The sequence below is a fragment of the Aedes albopictus genome, chromosome 3, assembly GCF_035046485.1.
Source record: "Aedes albopictus strain Foshan chromosome 3, AalbF5, whole genome shotgun sequence".
NCBI lineage: Eukaryota > Metazoa > Arthropoda > Insecta > Diptera > Culicidae > Aedes > Aedes albopictus.
The window spans coordinates 406,860,081-406,880,535 of record NC_085138.1 but is presented as its reverse complement, the minus strand read 5'-3'; the positions used below and the strand labels follow the sequence as shown (position 1 = coordinate 406,880,535).

Sequence of the window (20,455 nt, the reverse complement as noted above, 5' to 3'; positions counted from 1 at the left end):
GGGTGTAATGTAAAATAAAACAAAACAAAAATGTATGCCATATCATGCAAATGACAGAAATATAAAATAAGTTTTACGAAGGAAAAACAATGCTCAAAAGATACATAAAAAAACTATTGAAACATTATCAATTCTGGGGAAACAATCTCCCATTTCTCTCTCATAAACCCTAGGAGGCTTCCCAATGTTCCTCTGGAAAGACGTCACACCCATCACTTTCACTTGTTGAATGTTTCAATGCTTGTTGAGTTGTTTGGTGTGGAGCATCGTAGCGAGAAATAATAAAATATGTGACTCACTCCTAGGCCACCCCACCCACACTTCCAGTCAAATGTAGAATAATAGCTTGTGTTCCGTTTTTTTATTTCGCTTATGCGCATAGGGTGGTTCCCTAAAACATAAAAAAAAATAAAATAAATATGTATATTTGGATGACGACCACAACATGTTTTAAGGACAAACGTCTTTAAATCCCGCTTCAAAAGTGCATCAGAACTTCAAACGCACAAATCTCAAGAGGCAAGCTTCAAATAACAATGGATTTGATTATTCTGTTCTTGCTCACTTGTAATAAGCTTGAAACAAGAAGATCAGGTGCGCTAGTTTTGTTTACGAAGAGATTTGTGCGCTCGAAATCGTGAGTAGGTGCCAAAGCCGGCCATTGTGGCGGCCATTTTGGGATTCTAACAAGTCTGTCCTTAATACATTCATGAATTTTAGAGCCACAGACCTATTTACAAAATTTTCGAAATTCCCCTGTAGACCCACCCTATCAACTGAATTAATGACATCTGTTGCGTGTTTTCAATCTTCCCCCTCGGTTCCGTCCGACCGAAAACGGAATCAGTCTACGACGCACTGCCATCGCCCGCGGACATGGACATGGTCATCATATACGTTCTCGCAGCATTAGCGCTGCTGCTTCTGATACTGCTGGCACTCCTCTATCGATTTCTGGCGCGTAAAAATGATTACTTTCGCAACAAACCGATCCCGTCGCTTCCGGGCCCACTGCTGCTGGGTGCAACCAAACCGATGATGCTGTCTCGAGTGTCCTTCACCGAATACGTCAAAAGCACCTACGATAGCTTCCCGGACGCCAAGTAAGTACAACAGAAACGCAGACATGGAGGCGCCACTAATATATCGATTTTCAACTACTCACACTTGTAGGGTATTTGGCTTGATGAATACCGTCCTACCGTTGTACGTTCTGCGTGATCCCGAGCTGATCAGAAAGATCGCCGTCGACGATTTCGATCATTTCACTGACCATCGGCCGCTCATTGGCGCCGATCACGGCGATCACCCGAACCTGATCGCGGTCAAAACGTTGTATGCCCTGAACGGACAGAAGTGGAAAACGATGCGATCGATGGTTGATCCGGCCTTTGCCGAACTGAACGTAAAGGGCATGTTCGAGCTGATCGTCGAGTGCTGTGAAGCGTTGGTGACGCACTACCGGGAGCAAGGCGCCAAGGAGTGGGATGTGAGAGACGTGTTTGAGCGATTTTCGAGCGATGTGATCGCGACGTGTGCGTTCGGGATCAAGTTTAATTCGTCGAGCGATCGCGACAACGAATTCTATCGCAATGTGAAAAAGATGATGGTTTTTGGGAATTTCAAAACGCAGTTGAAGATCGCCGCCTATTGGTTTACGCCGTGGTTCATGAACCGTTTCGGGATCGACTTGATCAGTCAGGAGAGTAGCGATTACTTTTCGGGGTTGATCAAGGAAGCGGTCCGAACAAGAGAAGCAAGCGATGTCATTCGTCCGGATATGGTACACCAGTTGATGCAGCTTCGGAAAGGTGGGATGGTAACGAACCAGCAGGAAGATGATCAGCAACAGGAAGTCTCCGAAGTGACACCATCGCTGCCCAAAGTTACCATTACCGAGAGTGAAATGATCGGACAGTGTTGGACCTTCTTCTTCGCTGGATTCGATACGGTTTCGTCGACTCTGACCTTCCTGGCGTACGAACTAGCGTTGAACCCGGACGTTCAGGAAAAACTCTCCGCGGAAATTGCAGACATTCATCAGTCGCTGAAAGGACGATCGATTACATTCGAGGCTTTGAACACCATGAAATACCTGGACATGGTCCTATCGGAGACGCTTCGTATGTGGCCCTCGAATCCAGCCGTGGATCGACTGTGCGTTCAGGACTACACGCTGGACGACGGACAGGGTTTGCAGTGTCTTTTGGAAAAAGGCACAGGCGTTTGGATACCGATCCACGGCATTCACCGCGATCCCAACTACTATCCAGAACCGGATAAATTCGACCCGGAGCGGTTCAGCGAGCAGCGTAAGGGTGAGATAAAACCATACACCTATCTGCCGTTCGGGATTGGGCCTAGGAATTGCATTGGGATGCGGTTTGCGATGATGGAGCTGAAGTGTATGGTGTACTACTTGGTGTTGAACTTCCGGCTGGAGAGGACCGAGAAAACTGAAGTGCCGCCGGTCTTCGAGAAAGGATATGCCACGTTGGGTGCAGCGAATGGTATGGTGCTGAAGATGGTGCCGAAATAAATGGTACCACTTTAACAGGAGCTTGAAATCAATGATTTTACAGTACAATTATCGATATCTCATTAAGTTAATACATATATTTTGTAAGATTTTTAATAACCAATGAAATAATAAATTTTATTCTATGAAAACACATAAACTAATTAAATTCAGCTCCCTGTCCGCAAGCCCGTGTGAGCTAATGTTTTTGGAGAACATGTTTGTGGGACCTCAAACCTAGGTGTCACAGGAATTTGGGTGTTGTTGATGGAAGTGTTTAGTCCAAAGGATACGTTTAGTCAACGTTTAGACACCAACACGTTCTACAGAAACAGACTCGCCAAATTATTCGAATTCCAGTATACTCTGAAGGCGAAATTTTTTACTTCCATTTGCGTCTCCCGGACATTCAGTAGCAATATCACTAAAAAACTACACTCCGACCTTATTTTACCTCCGTTTATTTTATGTCGGATTGATTTACGTCCAATTTTTACGTCCAAAACTTAGATTAACGTCCATTTCAATCATTGCTCTAAACCTTCAATAGTTTGGTTAATATACACATGTAATATTCTGTAATGTTCGAATGGACAACAATGGCCAACCAGTGGTAGCTTCTGATGTCATTATTTCTTGTGATAGATGGCAACAATGTTCAAATTGAATCATATATTGCTGAATATATACATATGAATGTATGCAATGTGGAAGACTCTTCTGCATAATTTAAGTAGACGTCAGAAGCTGTTCATGTTGCATAGAACGTTTTTGTAAAGCTGGCAACACTGCTTAACTCTAAATAAAAATGTGGATATAATATAATTCACTTCAATTGGGATGGTGTTCATGTTCATTGTAGTTTGAAGTAACGTAAAACAATATCAGGTAGTCATCTAGATTAACCTTAAGTACTTCTCTTTGTAAAATCTGATCCTTTAAAATTATCTCTGCAACTGGCAACACTGCATAATGTTAAGCATCGATCAACACTATTTTGAGATGATGTATCGAATTCGATAGTTCAGTTAAGATTACGTAGAAGTCAAGTGGCATCGTTGGCGTCATTTTACAATACAGAAATTTTTGACGTCATTTAATAACACATCATTTTTGTAGTAGCTAGCAACACTGGTCATGTGAATTCACATATAGCACAATATCACAGATCCGGTGTGAGAGAAGCCATTCGATGTTCGAAAATGTTATGGTATACCTCAAGTGCACCACATTATTTCATTGCTATCGATTCCGAGATAGAGAAGCTGAAACTTTAATTGTGAACTAGCAACACCCCCAGTTAATGGACGGTCTTATGTAGATCGATCAGTGTTGCCATCTGCGGTCATAATTCCAAATAGTGAATGGCCACATGTGATAGCCCTTGGTCAGTACTCAAGCTTTGCCGAACACATGGTGAAGGTAAACTAGCATCTAGCATGTGTATTTCAATGCAAATTGGAAAGTGCTCTGATTTTTTTACGTCCAATTTGGTTTACGTTCCCCCGATAGTGGACGTAAATTAAGGACGGAGTGTACACGGAAATCACGCGAAAATTAGCCGATTACCGTTGAATTATCCTACCCAACGCAACGTGATCCACTGAATTGTCAGCTGAGAGAAATATGTTGATCACCGAAGATCAATTTGCAAGCACTTTTCGCACATATTCAAAATAACGCGTGACAGTTTCGAGAGCGCAACCGCTCGCGCGCACAGCCTGCTACGATCTCCATAGGTCTCTGAGACTGAATTAAACGTGTTCAGGTTTCTAAATTAATGCCGGTCAAGACTCTATGTCAAGATTCCAAGTCAAGTGTGCTCAGCATTATGAGCCATAAACCAGTGCAGAAATTCAAACCAATTCAAATCACGATTATGCGCCAATTCTGCTCTTAACTTTGAGCCAATTTTTCTGAGGGTTCTGAACCAATGCTACTCAGCATTCTAAGGCAATCAGGATCGTGAGCAAATGCTACTCAGGACTTCCAGGAAATCCGGTTTAGCATTCTGAGTCTATTCTGCTAAGAGCTTTGACCATTCTGCTCAGAACTTTGGTTCGATGCTGCTTGGGTTCAGTTAAATTAAAAGACAAGACCGTTTATAAACAACCAAGTTCAATAGTTACCAATGCCAGACCGTCGATTTGGTGGTTTAGGATGAAGGATATGAACTCACCTGAAACGAAAATTAAAAAAAAATAACAATATTATTTATAAAGGTTTTTTAGTAGAGATATAAACGCTTACACAAACTCTCAGTACAATTTCTCTTACACTTGTTAAATTATTGTCAGTTTACAAAGCTGACTTAACTCCAAGTTATAAATATAATCAACGAACATCTATAGAATTACGAAAGTTTCCCAAACACAAACCGTTTCTTTTGAAGCATTCAACCAGCTAAGCAAGTAAAATTCCCCACTAAGCCGATCGTCGTCGACATTTTCGATTGGTATCTAGTTTCACACCTTGGACATGTGAATCTATCCCAACCCTCTTTCCGATCACAACGTTTGTGCTGCAATGAAATTCACTAACAAGACTGTAAGCGAGAATGAAGAACTTTTCCACGTACCTATGCGATAGAGGTGAAATACTGACGATCAAAACATGATATTGGTTTGATTGATATAAGAGATAAACGAAAATAATATCTGCAAAATCTTCTTGGCACATCTGAATAATATCAAAATTTGATATTTCAAGATCAAACGAATAGCTCGCTGCTATTGGTTAGATCTTACAAAATTTAAATATGATATGATGATGATGTTCCAGGAGTAAATTTTTGATTTTATTTTTACTTCTTTTATCTCTTATGTCTCAATCAAAAAAAAAAAAAAGATCTCCATATCAAAATATGCTATTATTGAGCACTTTTTCTCCACTCGGAACCACACTTCCTCACGAGGAAGTGTTGTCTGGAGGCAAACGACTACCACCGCCATCATCAGTGAATTGTAAATTGAAATTTTTCTTCGTGTCACATGATGAGTGGAGGCAAAACTATGAAAGTATTTAACAGAAACGGAGTTCTCCGAATTTGCGATGGGGATGTTCTTGAATGTGAGACAACCAATGTATTATGTAACATTGCGTTACTCTATGCGAACATGGCCAGCATAGAGTATATTGATGAGTGCCATATGATTTTTTTCTTCACCTGCTGGGGAAATTAAGCCACTGCGTCCAATAAGTTGAACTGCCACCTGATATACCCACGCAAAATGACAGAGGAAGCTCTCAGTCAATAACTGAGAAGCAGGCTATGCCCAAATATATATTGATCTATTTGGCCAGACACCTTCCCTTCCCCCTAAGAGACTATATAGTTTATGGACATGCCTTTATGTAAATAATATGTTGATAATGTTATCTGAATGGAATTCAATTATATCCAAAGCAGTTGGAGACTTTATCTAGGGTGAGATTTAGGCGAGTATACAGGAAAGGAGCTGTGAGGGAGTTAAAGAGGCGTACCAGAGGCATTCCAGGCGGTCTCAGGGAACTTGCAGGAGGTTACAAGGCCGTTCAGTGGGTGTCTCAGAGGGTTTCAGGAGCCTGTGAGGCGCGTTCCTGGAAGTTTCAAAAGGTTCCAGGGGTTCTCATGGATGTTAGAGGCATTTCAGAGGGTTATAAGGGCGTTCCAGAAATATTTCAGGATGTTTCAAAGCGTTTTAGGGCGTTCCAAAGGGTTTCAAAGAGTCTTCGAGAGTTTCAGAGACGTTCTAGGGAGTTTTAAGAGGTCGTGGGACTTTATGGGGTCCCAAGGACTCGAAGGCGTTCAATGTGTATTCATGAGCGTTTCAGGAGCGAGGTTCAAGAAGTTTTGCAGGGAGACTCAAGGGGTTAAAGTGGGTTTTGAGAGTTTTAGTGGTGTTTCGAAATCTGCTGAAACGCCTGGAGCGGCTTAAAACCACGTGAATCCCCCTGAAATGTCGCTGAAATCTCCATAAACCCGCTGAAACATTTTGAAACGCCTTGATGTGCCTTGAAGTCCCACTGAAACATCAGTGTTTGAAACACCCTGAAATACCCAGTAGCCCCCTGATACCCCTATTATAACACCTTGAAATTTCACAGAAACTCTCAAAAACTCATCAGAAACCCCACGAAACACCTTTAAAACATCGCTGAAATACCCTTGGAAGCCTCATGAGACTTCCGAGAAACGCTTCGAAATCTGCCCACGAAACTTGAATATCTGACAAATTTATAACAGATAATTCAAAACTTCGACTACCGGAGTTTATTTAATAAGCAAAAATCAGACGTTGAGTGATACCTGAAAGGACATTTTATGACACAATATACTTGTAGTAGCTGCCAGAACTGATTGACTTGATAGAATAAAACATTCTCAAACATTCTCAATATATCTGATCTGAAGCAAGATACGCTATTCAAATGTTCAACAATGTAATAGTGCACCTGAAGTACAGGGGATGGCCAAAATTTTTGAGATAGGCAACTTTTATTCTCCCACAAAAAAAATTTAACATGCTGTATCATTTCATAGAGTGCATCAAAAACTCTCAAATTTTGACTGTTTGTCAACCTATTATATGTGTATCATTGGTACAAATTTGGGCTCGATTGATTAATTTTTCGCGAAATTAGAACCGTTCGGGTAAAACATTATTTTTCAGACAACTAATTTTTGAACTGTCATATATCGGAAACCAGTGAACTGAATTGAATGATTTTTTTAACGTTTATCAACAATATATTGATACTTAATACGACGTTATGAAATGTAATATTTTCTCACGGCGAATTAAGTTATACCGGGTTGAAATTTTTACCCATATAGAGGAAAATAAGTCAAATTTACAATACCACACAAAAATTATTAAATGTGTTTTTCCTTCAATCCAAATAGGCTCTAATATATCTGATTAGAGATAACTTGAGAAAAGAAGTGGAAAATCTTTGGATATCAACACTAAAATTTATTGACATTGATGTAAAAAAATACATTTTTTCGAGAAAAATCCAAAAAGTGTCAATCCATGATAACTTTTTTCAACATTTAAAAAGTACCTATGTTTTAATAGTTTGTGAAGCATTTACATATTGTTAGTGTACGATCAAAATTTCATTCAATTCGGTTTACTTGTTTCCTAGATATGACAGCTCAAAAATGAGCCGTCCAATAAATAGTGTTTTACCCGAACGGTTCTAACTTTGCGAAACATTATTCAATCGAGCCCAAATTTGTACTACTGATGCACAAATTGACAAATAGTCAAAATTTGAGATTTTTTGATGCACTCAGTGAAAAGTTATAGCATGTTGAACTTTTTTGTGAGAGAAAAAAAGTTGCCTATCCCAAACATTTTGGCCATCCCCTGTATGTCTGGGTTTTTTTCCTATTCTTCTGCTAGTTTGAGCAAATGCTTCTGGTTTTACAGTAATTTCGATAACAAGCATCCAAAATCCCACCGGAGAAGTATAATTTAGTTGCATGACAATGTCCAACATTGTTGGGGACTATTTGATTTCGATGTAAGAGTACCAGGCCCACCGGAAAATCCGGAACATCCGTAAAAATGGCCATTTGATGAAGCTTCCTCTAGAGCAATGCGATTTTTTCCAATACAATCAAAATTCTTGGTCTAAGACCATAGTCAATGATTCGGTCCTCTTATGGACCAAAGTGGCCACTTATTGACCCAACGGAAGATTCGGAACATCCGTAAAAATGGTTATTTGATGAAAATTCCTCTAGAAATTTGCGATTTTTTTTGTTTCAATTCAATCAAAACTCTTGGTCTAAGACCATAGTCGATGATTGGATACTCTTATGGACCAGAGTGGCCGGTTATTGACCCACCGGAAGATCCGAAACATCCGTAGAAATTGTCGTTTCATGAAAATTTTTCTAGAGCTATGCGATTTTTTCCAAAACAATCAAAATTTTTGGTCTAAGACCGTAGTCAATGATTGAATATTCATATAGATCAATGTGGCCACTCATAGGCCACCGGAAAATCCGGAACATCCGTAAAAATGTTCATATCATGAAAGAACTATGCGATTTTTTTTTTTCAATACAATCAAAATTCTTGGACTAAGACCGTAGTCAATAATTGGATCATGGACCGAAGTGGCCACTTATTAACGCACCGGAACATCCGGAACATCCGTAAAAATGTTTATTTCATGAAAATTTCTCTAGAGCTATGCGATTTTTTCCCATACAATAAAAATTCTTGATGTAATACCATAGTCAATGGTTATGAACCAAAGTGCATGCACTGTGCAGCTTGTATTTTGCCAACAGAAAGAGCAGAGGAACCCGCGTAAGCTCATCCATTGGCCATGTGCGCAACGCATTTCCTCGAGAAGGTGTTTCCCAGATATTTTTTCATTGCTTCGGCAGATCATGTTCCGGGGGGCTTGTATTAGTTTTCTAGATATTCCTGCCTGAAATCTCTACATAAAATTCGTTCCGAAATTCCTTGTTATTCTACCAGGGATTCCAAATTTGTTGTGAATCATTCTTGTGAAATTCCTTGAGAAGCGCCTCCAGGAATTGCTCCAGGAGTTGCTTGGGAAGTAGCTCGAAACGCTCTTCCAGAATTAATTTCATTGATTAGTTCAGAGATTCCTCTAAATCGTTATTTCTGTAAGCTTAGAGAAAGCTTACTCATTCTGTGGGTCAAAATTTCCATAGAAATACCTCCAGAAAAGCCTTACTGAATTCCTACGGAAAATGCTCCTGAAATTCATCCACGAATTTCTCCTGAAATTCATAAAGGAATTCTTCTAAAAAACCTCCAAAAATCCTTCCAGGAATTAATCCAAAATTACTTCCGGAAATTTGTCTATCAATTCTGACGGGAATTCGTACAGAGATTCTTCCAGAAAATTCCTCCAGATATTCTTCGAAAAATCATCCATAAACTCTTCCGGGAATTAATCCTGAAATTCCTGCGGGAATTCTTCTAAGAATTTCCCCAAAAAATCCTCTGAGAATTCCACCAGAGTTTGTTCTGGGAACTCCTCCAGAAACTCCGGAACTCCTCCAAAAACTCCTCCGGTAATTTCTCCAGAAATTTCACGAGGGCTTCTTCCCGAAATTGTTCCTGCAATTAATTCAGAAATTTTTCCAGGAAATCTTCAGGGAATCGAGAAAGTTCTTTAGGAATACCTCCAGAAATATTTCCGGATATTTCTCCAAAAATTCCTTCGTGATTTTTTTAAATTCTTTCGTGAATTCCTCCAGACGTTTCTTCGGGAATTCCTCCAGAACTCCTTCAAGAATTTCTCCAGCAATTCTTTCGAAAAATTCGCCAGAAATTCTTCAAGAAATTCCTCCAGCCATCCCTCCAGAAATTTGTCTGGGAATTTTAGAAATTGATTTGGGGATCCATTTAGAAATTCCTTCGGAAATTCATCAAGTAATTACTCTGGAATTTCTTCAAGAAACTTCTCCATGAGGCCCTCCAGAAATTCCTCCAGGAATTCCTTCAAAAATTCCTCCGGGGATTTTTCAAAAATTCCTTTGAGGATTTTTCAGCAGTTTCTTTAAGAATTCCTCGGACATTCCTCCTAGAGTTCCTACACAAATTCCTCCGGTTATCCTTCCAGAAATTATCCAGGAATTCTTCCAGAAGTTTTTCTGGAAGTTTGTCGGGAAATTGCACTGGAAATTCATCCAGAAATAGATTTGAGAATTCCTCAATAAATTCCTCTGGAAATTACTCAACAAATTACTCCGAGAAATTTTCCAAGAAATTACTCTAGGGATTTCTCCAAAAAATTGGCTGATTTATCGACCGTATTTTAACCCTCTAATAACCAAATTTTTTATTTTGATCTTAATATCATTTTTCGCCATCTAAAATCGATTTAAACATGTTTTGGAAGATGATTCTTTTTAATTCTCATTTTTGTGAATTTCGGTTTTTGATTTTTCTAATTTTTATTTTTGAACATCCCCACACTTTTATATTTTTCCTGCAAGCCTATTTAAAAGACGAATTTTTTGAGACGAAAACATTTTGAGATTTTATGATAATTGTTGAAATATTTTTATTTTTATTTTTTTCATAGGAAATTTTATTTTCCGTGTAATTTGAAGGAAAATAATTTTAGAGTGTATTCAACTCCCTTAAACTAATCTACTATGATAGTATGATTGGGGAAAAATTTAAAATATGTTAATTGTAGCGATTCAGTACAAAATATACAATGACTTCTGAAAGGTGACTAAAACATCAATTTTTCAATGATTTTTAAAAAATGTAAATATGCTTTAGAAGACACCAAAAACCATTTTGAGATATACAGAATAGTCCTAAATATAAGCCAAAAATATAAAAATTTTGATTGTCAACGAAACAAAAATTATAAAAATGCTCAAACTATACCCCCTCTAAAGGCGGGGTTGGGTATTAGAGGGTTAAATTCAAGTAATTGCTGTGACTTTATCATTTTCTACTCAGAATGCAAGGGAGTTGAGATCAAAGTGCATAATGAAATGATAGATATGATAGTATTTGCTAGGTTGCGAACAATTGTGAAAGTTTATAGAAGGTGAAATTAGGCATGAAGGCAATGCATTGAACGAATACAGAAATTTCGCTGGGAATATCTCCATAAAAAACATTATTGAATTCCTCCAGGAGTTTCTCCAGAAATATCACCAGAAATGCCATCGTGAATTCCCCCAGAAATTTATTCCGGAAATTCCTCCGGACATCTCCCCAGGAATTCCTTCGAAATTTTCTATAAATTCCTCAGGGCATTCTTCGAGAAATTCCTCTGAAAATTCTTCAAAAAATTTATCTAGATATTCCTCCGGGAATAATATTTGATCAACTTGTCCACAAATTTGTGGAAAAAAATAAGCTGTTGTGCGCAATAAAATAATTAAATAACATAAAAGATTTAATGTATTGTAAAGTTTGGAGGTTGGAGTTCACATTATTTTTTTGTTTGAGAGAGATTTGCCCTTCTTCAAACTATAGGCTTTTCTTTAAAAGTTACTTCAAAACCATTTCTTGTTTGCTCTCAGTTCCAAAAATTTATTTAGGTATCTTTCGCATATAAATCTCAACAAAAATTAAATTTTACATTTTTACAGTCGTTGTTTATCGTGGGCTAAACGATCCCAAACAAATAAAAAAAACAGATTTATTTTTCTATAAGAAAGTTTCAAATTATCATTAGATTGGGAGCACTTCTGGATTGATAACTTTGAAAAATTTCTGGGAAATGGTACATTCTGGCAAATTGTTTTCTGGAAAATGGTTCTTTCTGGCAAACTTTTTGCTGGGAAATGGTTTTTTTCTGGCAAATGTCTTTCTGCCCAATGGCATTCTGGCGAATATCGCACAATCGCCTTAATCGCGATGCACAAAATGCAGGCGAAACCAATCATGTCAAAACTTTGCACGGATGTTTGGGACCTCAAATGACACCTAAAAAACTTTATGCAATTCAGTATCATAATTTACATTTTATATAACTCATTTTGGTATCATAATGGTCAATTTGTCCGAACTGGCTCATTATGCAACTGTAATGAGTTGCATAATGAAAAATAGTTGTATAATGTTCATTATGCAACTCATTTGAGTTGCATTATGAACATTATGCAACTCAAATGGGTTGCATTATGAAAAAAAATCATTGCATAAAATTTTGTATGGAACTCGTTGCAAAACTCGATTTTTTCAGCACTCTTCGTATTTATCCAATTCGGCAAGCCTCGTTGAATAAATGTACGACTCGTGCTGAAAAAAACAACTTTTTGCAACTCGTTTCATAAATAACTATTATCTGATTGAATCTAATCAATTATAAATTTCCCATAAATATTTTGACTCATCCTAGTATCCATCCATGTCTTCGTAATACTAAACTAAAAGAGTTTTTCGGGGAGACGTGATTGTTTCATCAAAATCCGTTGAAAAACAAAAAAGCTATGACCATATTTTAGCTTTTCCGAAGGAGAAAAATATATGTTGACTGGATGAAGGTTAAGATGGCCTAATTGTAACGACAATGATAATAACACCATCACCTCAAAACTCTGCAAGAATTGCTAAATTGGTTAAGTCAACATAGCTTCCTATCAAGCAGACAATCATCATAAAACCCGAACGGGTGTGGCAAGAAACCGAGACTAAAAATAAACAACCATCATCATCCAATCGTCGACCGTGACCGCCATGCCAAAAATTTTGATCCAATTGGCCAGCCAGTTCTTCCAGCGCGTGCACACATACCCTCTCGCGCATTAGTATCTCCGCACTAAATTTGACCCTGACTGTATAGGCAGACCGGTATCCAAATCAGTCGCCATTTATCGGACAACCGAGATGGAAGTGAATTTACTACTTCTGGGCACGGTGCTGGCCGTGCTCGTTTATCTGTACCGTTTGATAACGCAGAACAACGGCTACTTTCACGATAAGCCGATCCCCTGGCTGCGGGCTTGGCCCCTGCTGGGTACGACCGCCCCACTACTGTTGAAGCAGGTTACGTTCGCGGATTTCGTGTCGTACGTTTATAACAAGTTTCCAGGGGTTAAGTGAGTATACCCTTCGTATTACCGATCGACCTTGACTTTCAACCCTATTTATTCGTTCAGGATTCTTGGGATGTTCGACACAACAACGCCATTCTTCGTGATCCGCGATCCGGAGTTGATCAAGCAGATCGCCGTCAAGGACTTTGACCACTTCATGGACCATCGACCGTTCTTCGGCGAACCAGAAGACACTGAGGAGCATCCGCACGCCCTTTTCAAGCGAGTTCTGTTCACCCTGTCCGGTCAGCGATGGCGTAACATGCGGGCCACTCTGAGTCCGGCCTTCACCGGGCGGAAGATGCGACTGATGTTTACGCTGATGGTGGACTGCGGCGAGCGGATGCTGCAGCACTACGAAGCGTTGATGGGCGGCACGGGGGGACGGATGGAAGTGGAGATCAAGGACATGTTGAGCCGGTACGGGATCAACGTGATCGCGTCGTGCGCGTTCGGCATCGAAGTGGATTGCTTTCGGGACGTTGATCACGAATTCATGTACCACGGAAAGAGGATGATGCAGATGGGCAGTCCGCTGGTGATAGCGAAGATGCTGTTCATGAGAATGTTCCCAACATTTGCGAAGAACTTCGGGTTGGATATTATGCCGCGGGAGCAAGCGGTGTATTTCACCAAGTTGATCAAGGAGACGATCCGAGCCCGGGAAAGTCAGGGTATTGTTCGTCACGATATGATCGATCTGCTGTTGGAAGCTCGGAAGGGAACGTTGAGGTACGAGGAAGAACGAGAGGAAGCCCAGGAAGGGTTCGCCACTGTTCAGGAATCGGAGGTCGGGAAGGCGAAAGTAACGAAGGTCATATCGGAAACTGACATGGTCGCGCAGTGTCTGATCTTCTTCATCGCTGGATTTGAATCCGTATCGACAACGTCCATGTTCATGATTCACGAGTTGATTCTGAACCCGGACATTCAGCAGAAGTTGTATGAAGAAGTTCAACAGACCCATAAGCAACTTGAAGGTCAGCTTCTGACATACGACGCGCTCCAGGGAATGAAGTACATGGACATGGTCGTGTCGGAAACCATGCGGAAGTGGCCGCTGTCTCCGATTGGCGATCGGTTGTGCGTAAAGGACTACAACCTAGACGACGGTCAAGGCCTTCGGTTCACCATCGACAAAGGCACTTGCGTGTGGTTCCCGATTCATGGTATTCATCATGATCCGCAGTACTACCCAAATCCGGACCGGTTCGACCCGGAGCGGTTCAGTGATCAGAACAAAGGCAACATCAAGGTGGGAACGTATCTGCCGTTCGGTATCGGTCCCAGAAACTGCATTGGATCGCGTTTTGCGCTCATGGAACTGAAGGCCGTCATGTACCACATGCTGCGTAGGTTTTCGTTCCACCGAGGGGCTAGGACGCAAATTCCGTTGAAGCTACGCAAGGGTATGAACAACGTGGGAACCGACGAAGGATTGTACGTGGAACTGCGACTGAGAAATGCTTGAGGAATTGAGGAGCATGCTAACGCTTGTAGATTGAGTGTAAACTACAATGAATTGATTTGGTTTAATAAAAGTTTAGGTTTGAGTAAAACTACAGTTATTCGTATCACGACTAAGATGCATTCTTAAACTCTTGAACCACGAGCTCGCTACACTCTATGTTAAACCCTTTGGAAACTCATTCAAGTATCCCTCTGAGAGATACTCTGACAAACCCTATTGGAATTCCTCCAGGAATTCCTTTTGGGAATTCTTCTAGGAAGCCCTCTAATAATTCCTTGAGAAATCATTCTGGAATTTCAACCAGGAATTACTCTGAAAATTCTTCTTATGAAATTTTTCAGGAATATTTATGGCAATTCCTCCAGGAATCCCTCGGGGAATTCCTCCAGGAATCCTTCGGGGAATTCCTCCAGGAATCCTTCGGGGAATTCCTCTAGGAATCCGTCGGGGAATTCCTCCAGGAATACTTCGGGGAATTCCTCCAGGAATCCTTCGGAGAATTCGTCCAGGAATCCCTCGGGGAATTCGTCCAGGAATCCCTCGGGGAATTCCTCCAGGAATCCCGCTGGGAATTCCTCCAGGAATCCCACTGGGAATTCCTCCAGGAATCCCGCTCGGAATTCCTCCAGGAATCCCGCTGGGATTTCCTCTAGTAATCCCACTGGGAGCTCCTCCAGGAATCCCGCTGGAAATTCCTCCAGGAATTCCGTTGGGAATTCCTCCAAGAACCCCGCTGGGAATTCCTCCAGGAATCCCTCTGGGAGTTCCTCCAGGAATCCCTCTGGGAGTTCCTCCAGGAATCCCTCTGGGAGTTCCTCCAGGAATCCCTCTGGGAGTTCCTCCAGGAATCCCTCTGGGAGTTCCTCCAGGAATCCCTCTGGGAGTTCCTCCAGGAATCCCTCTGGGAGTTCCTCCAGGAATCCCTCTGGGAGTTCCTCCAGGAATCCCTCTGGGAGTTCCTCCAGGAATCCCTCTGGGAGTTCCTCCAGGAATCCCTCTGGGAGTTCCTCCAGGAATCCCTCTGGGAGTTCCTCCAGGAATCCCTCTGGGAGTTCCTCCAGGAATCCCTCTGGGAGTTCCTCCAGGAATCCCTCTGGGAGTTCCTCCAGGAATCCCTCTGGGAGTTCCTCCAGGAATCCCTCTGGGAGTTCCTCCAGGAATCCCTCTGGGAGTTCCTCCAGGAATCCCTCTGGGAGTTCCTCCAGGAATCCCTCTGGGAGTTCCTCCAGGAATCCCTCTGGGAGTTCCTCCAGGAATCCCTCTGGGAGTTCCTCCAGGAATCCCTCTGGGAGTTCCTCCAGGAATCCCTCTGGGAGTTCCTCCAGGAATCCCTCTGGGAGTTCCTCCAGGAATCCCTCTGGGAGTTCCTCCAGGAATCCCTCCAGGAATTACTCTGGGAATTCCTCCAGGAATCCCTCGGGAAATTCCTCCAGGAGTCCCTCGGGGAATTCCTCCAAGAATCCCTCGGGGAATTCCTCCAGGAATCTCTCGGGGAATTCCTCCAGGAATCCTTCGGGGAATTCCTCCAGGAATACCTCTGGAAGTTCTTCAAGGAATCTCTCTGGGAATTCCTCTGGAAGTTCTTCAAGGAATCCTCCAGGGAATTCCTCCAGAAATCCCTCGGGGAATTCCTCCAGGAATCCCTCGGGGAATTCCTCCAGGAATCCGTCGGGGAATTCCTCCCGGAATCCCTTCGGGGAATTCTTCCATTAATCCCTTGGGAATTTCCTGCAGGAATCTCTCGAAAATTCCTCCAGGAATCCCTTGGAAATTCCTCCAGAAATCTCTCGGGGAATTCCTCCAGGAATCCCTCGGGGAATTCCTCAAGGAATCCCTCGGGGAATTCCTCAAGGAATCCCTCGGGGAATTCCTCAAGGAATCCCTCGGGGAATTCCTTCAGGAATCCCTCAGGGATTGCTGCCAGGAATCCCTCGGGGAATTCCTCCAGGAATCTCTCGGGGATTTTCTTTAAGAATCCCTCTGGAAGTTCTTCCAGGAATCACTCTGAGAGTATCTCTAGGAATCCCTCTGGGAATCCCTCCAGGAATTCCTTTGGAAATTCCTCCAGGAATTCCTTCCGAAATTCTAGATTTCCAGTCGTTCTTGATTTCTTTATTGGGCCACATTCACGATTAAAAAAAAGAATTACAAATATCCAGAAAATCATGTTTATTCTTTAAAATTTTGACAACGCGCAATCAACTACCCATTAGCCCAATCTCTGACCCTATTTACCGTACTTCACAACCTTCTCCTTCACTACGTCCACCAGCTGCTTCTCGACCTGTTCCAGCTCTTCGATTTTCTTCGCAATATCAACCACGCTCGGAACCTTGTACAGCTGTGCCTTTTCCCGAAGAGCTTGATTCACCGCTTCCAGTTCTTCTATCTCCCGCTCCGTCCGGTCGATCTGCTCCTCCAACTCGCCCAGATTCTGCTCCAGCTTGACACAATCCGCTCCAATCTGCCCGTACTGTTGCATCGTCTCACCGAGCTTGATCTTCTCCCGAGTCGTGTCCCGCTTGACTTCGCCTCCCATCAGCCTCAACTCGTAGCTGGTCTTGGTCACGTCCTGCAGGTTTCGTTCGTTGTCCTTCTTCTGGATCGTCAAACTCTCGTGATCCACCGCAAGGCTGTCGCTACCGGCTAGCTTCTGCTTCTCGTCTACCAGCTGTCGCTTGACTTGTAGCTCTGCGCTGCTTTTTCGCAGCTTGAAGCGAACGGTTTCGGTGGCCATCTTGCACTTTTCGATCCAATCGAGACAGAACTCGGAGAATAGCTCGAACGGAATCGGTTCCAGGGGATTGCGACTGCGTCGCATTGCGATTTTCGAATCTAGGCTCTCGACGGCTTGATCCGCTTCCTGCATGGTTAGGGTCATGTCTTCGAGGGCGCTTTCCAGCTCGGTGATTCGTCGCGTGACGTAGCCTGAGTCGGACGTCATGTTTGAAAGGTCAACGATGACTAGATGGATGTTGAAAACTTCATGGTGGTTCAACATCTCACAAAACGTCGAACTCAAATCGCAATTTGAAGTTCGGAATTTCATCTTGGAAGTCTAAAGGAATCCCTCTGGGAGATTTTTCCAGAAATTTATCTGAGATATGCTTTAGGAGCCTTTCTGGGAGTTCTTCTGCGAATCTCTCAGGGAGATCTGCCAGGAATCCATCTGAGAGTAGTTACTCAAGGAATCCCTTTGGTTGTAAGTCATGGAGTTCCTCTGAGAATTCATCTGGGAATCCACCAAAAATTCGCCTGATAATTACACCAGGAATTCCTCTGGAAGTTTCACTAGAAATTTCTATGGAAATCTCTCTACAAATCGTCTGGAAATTCCACTAGGAATTCGTCTGGGAGTTCCGCTAGGAATCCCTCTGGAAATTCCACTAAGAATTCCTCTAGGAATTCTACTAATACTGCATCTATGAATTCCAACAAGAAATTTCTCTGAGATTTCCACCAGCAATTTCTCTAAAAATTCTACCATATTCATATGCAAATCCCGCAGAAACTTCTCTTGGAATTCCACCAGGAATTCCTCTGGGAATTCCTCCAGGAATTCCTCTGGGAATTCCTCCAGGAATTCCTCTGGGAATTCCTCCAGGAATTCCTCTGGGAATTCCTCAGGGAATTCCTCCAGGAATTCCTCTGGGAGTTCCTTCAGGAATTCCTCTGGGAATTACTCCAGGAATTCCTCTGGGAATTACTCCAGGAATTCCTCTGGGAATTACTCCAGGAATCCCTCTGGAAATAACTTCAGGAATTCCTCTGGAAATAACTCCAGGAATTCCTCTGGGAGTTCCACCAGGAATCCCTCTGGGTATCCCACCAGGAAGTCCCCTGGGAATTCCACCAGGAACTACTCTGGGAATTCCTTCAGGAATTCCACTGGGATTTCTTTTGGAAATTCCTCCAGGAATTCCTCTGGGAATTCCTCCAGGAATTCCTCTGAGAAGTCCTCTGGGAATTCCTCTGGGAATTCCTCTAGGAATCCCTCCAGGAATTCCTCTAGGAATTCCTCCAGGAATTCCTCTAGAAATGCCTCCAGGAATTCCTCCAGGAATTTCTCTGGGAATTCCTCCAGGAATTCCTCTGGGAATTCCACCAGGAATTCCTCTGGGAATTCCATCAAGAACTCTTCTGGGAATTCCACCAGGAACTCCTCTGGGAATTCCACCAGAAACTCCTCTGGGAATTCCACCAGGAATTCCTCTGGGAATTCCACAAGGAATATCTCTGGGAATTTCAACAGGCGTTCCTCTGGGAATTCTAACAGGAATTCCTCTGTGAATCCCACCTGGAATTCCACTAGGAACTCCTCTGGGAATTACTCCAGGAATTCCTCTGGGAATTTAAACAGGAATTCCTCCAAGAATTCCACCAGGAATTCCTCTGGGAATTACTCCAGGAATTCCTCTGGGAATTCCTCCAGGAATTCCTCTGGGAATTCCTTCAGGAATTCCTCTGGGAATTCCTCCAGGAATTCCTCTGGGAATTCCTCCAGGAATTCCTCTGGGAATTCCTCCAGGAATTCCTCTGGGAATTCCTCCAGGAATTCCTCTGGGAATTCCTCCAGGAATTCCTCCAGGAATTCCTCTGGGAATTCCTCCAGGAATTCCTCTGGGAATTCCTCCAGGAATTCCTCTGGGAATTCCTCCAGGAATTCCTCTGGGAATTCCTCTGGGAATCCCTCTGGGAATTCCTCCAGGAATTCCTCTGGGAATTCCTCCAGGAATTCCTCTGGGAATTCCTCCAGGAATTCCTCTGGGAATTCCTCCAGGAATTCCTCTGGGAATTCCTCCAGGAATTCCTCTGGGAATTCCTCCAGGAATTCCTCTGGGAATTCCTCCAGGAATTCCTCTGGGAATTCCTCCAGGAATTCCTCTGGGAATTCCTCCAGGAATTCCTCTGGGAATTCCTCCAGGAATTCCTCTGGGAATTCCTCCAGGAATTCCTCTGGGAATTCCTCCAGGAATTCCTCTGGGAATTCCTCCAGGAATTCCTCTGGGAATTCCTCCAGGAATTCCTCTGGGAATTCCTCCAGGAATTCCTCTGGGAATTCCTCCAGGAATTCCTCTGGGAATTCCTCCAGGAATTCCTCTGGGAATTCCTCCAGGAATTCCTCTGGGAATTCCTCCAGGAATTCCTCTGGGAATTCCTCCAGGAATTCCTCTGGGAATTCCTCCAGGAATTCCTCTGGGAATTCCTCCAGGAATTCCTCTGGGAATTCCTCCAGGAATTCCTCTGGGAATTCCTCCAGGAATTCCTCTGGGAATTCCTCCAGGAATTCCTCTGGGAATTCCTCCAGGAATTCCTCTGGGAATTCCTCCAGGAATTCCTCTGGGAATTCCTCCAGGAATTCCTCTGGGAATTCCTCTGGGAATTCCTCCAGGAATTCCTCTGGGAATTCCTCCAGGAATTCCTCTGGGAATTCCTCCAGGAATTCCTCTGGGAATTCCTCCAGGAATTCCTCTGGGAATTCCTCCAGGAATTCCTCTGGGAATTCCTCCAGGAATTCCTCTGGGAATTCCTCCAGGAATTCCTCTGGGAATTCCTCCAGGAATTCCTCTGGGAATTCCTCCAGGAATTCCTCCAGGAATTCCTCTGGGAATTCCTCCAAGAATTCCTCTGGGAATCCCTCCAGGAATTCCTCTGGGAATTCCTCCAAGAATTCCTCTGGGAATTCCTCCAAGAATTCCTCTGGGAATTCCTCCAGGAATTCCTCTGGGAATTCCTCCAGGAATTCCTCTGGGAATTCCTCCAGGAATTCCTCTGGGAATTCCTCCAGGAATTCCTCTGGGAATTCCTCCAGGAATTCCTCTGGGAATTCCTCCAGGAATTCCTCTGGGAATTCCTCCAGGAATTCCTCTGGGAATTCCTCCAGGAATTCCTCTGGGAATTCCTCCAGGAATTCCTCTGG

The 20,455-nt window shown here is 42.7% G+C and overlaps 2 protein-coding genes across 2 annotated transcripts; both read left to right on the top strand.

The window, feature by feature from the left end:
• The first annotated feature begins 845 nt into the window (after nt 1–845).
• LOC134289746 (probable cytochrome P450 9f2) lies at nt 846–2,678 on the top strand. Its single transcript, XM_062856185.1, has 2 exons — nt 846–1,103; nt 1,174–2,678. The coding sequence occupies exons 1-2, from the start codon at nt 877–879 to the stop codon at nt 2,537–2,539; spliced, it is 1,593 nt and encodes a 530-aa protein (XP_062712169.1). The 5' UTR covers nt 846–876; the 3' UTR covers nt 2,540–2,678.
• Nucleotides 2,679–12,557: 9,879 nt separating this feature from the next.
• Nucleotides 12,558–14,560, top strand: LOC134291978 (cytochrome P450 9e2-like). Its single transcript, XM_062860561.1, has 2 exons — nt 12,558–13,067; nt 13,128–14,560. The coding sequence occupies exons 1-2, from the start codon at nt 12,856–12,858 to the stop codon at nt 14,533–14,535; spliced, it is 1,620 nt and encodes a 539-aa protein (XP_062716545.1). The 5' UTR covers nt 12,558–12,855; the 3' UTR covers nt 14,536–14,560.
• Nucleotides 14,561–20,455: the final 5,895 nt, after the last annotated feature.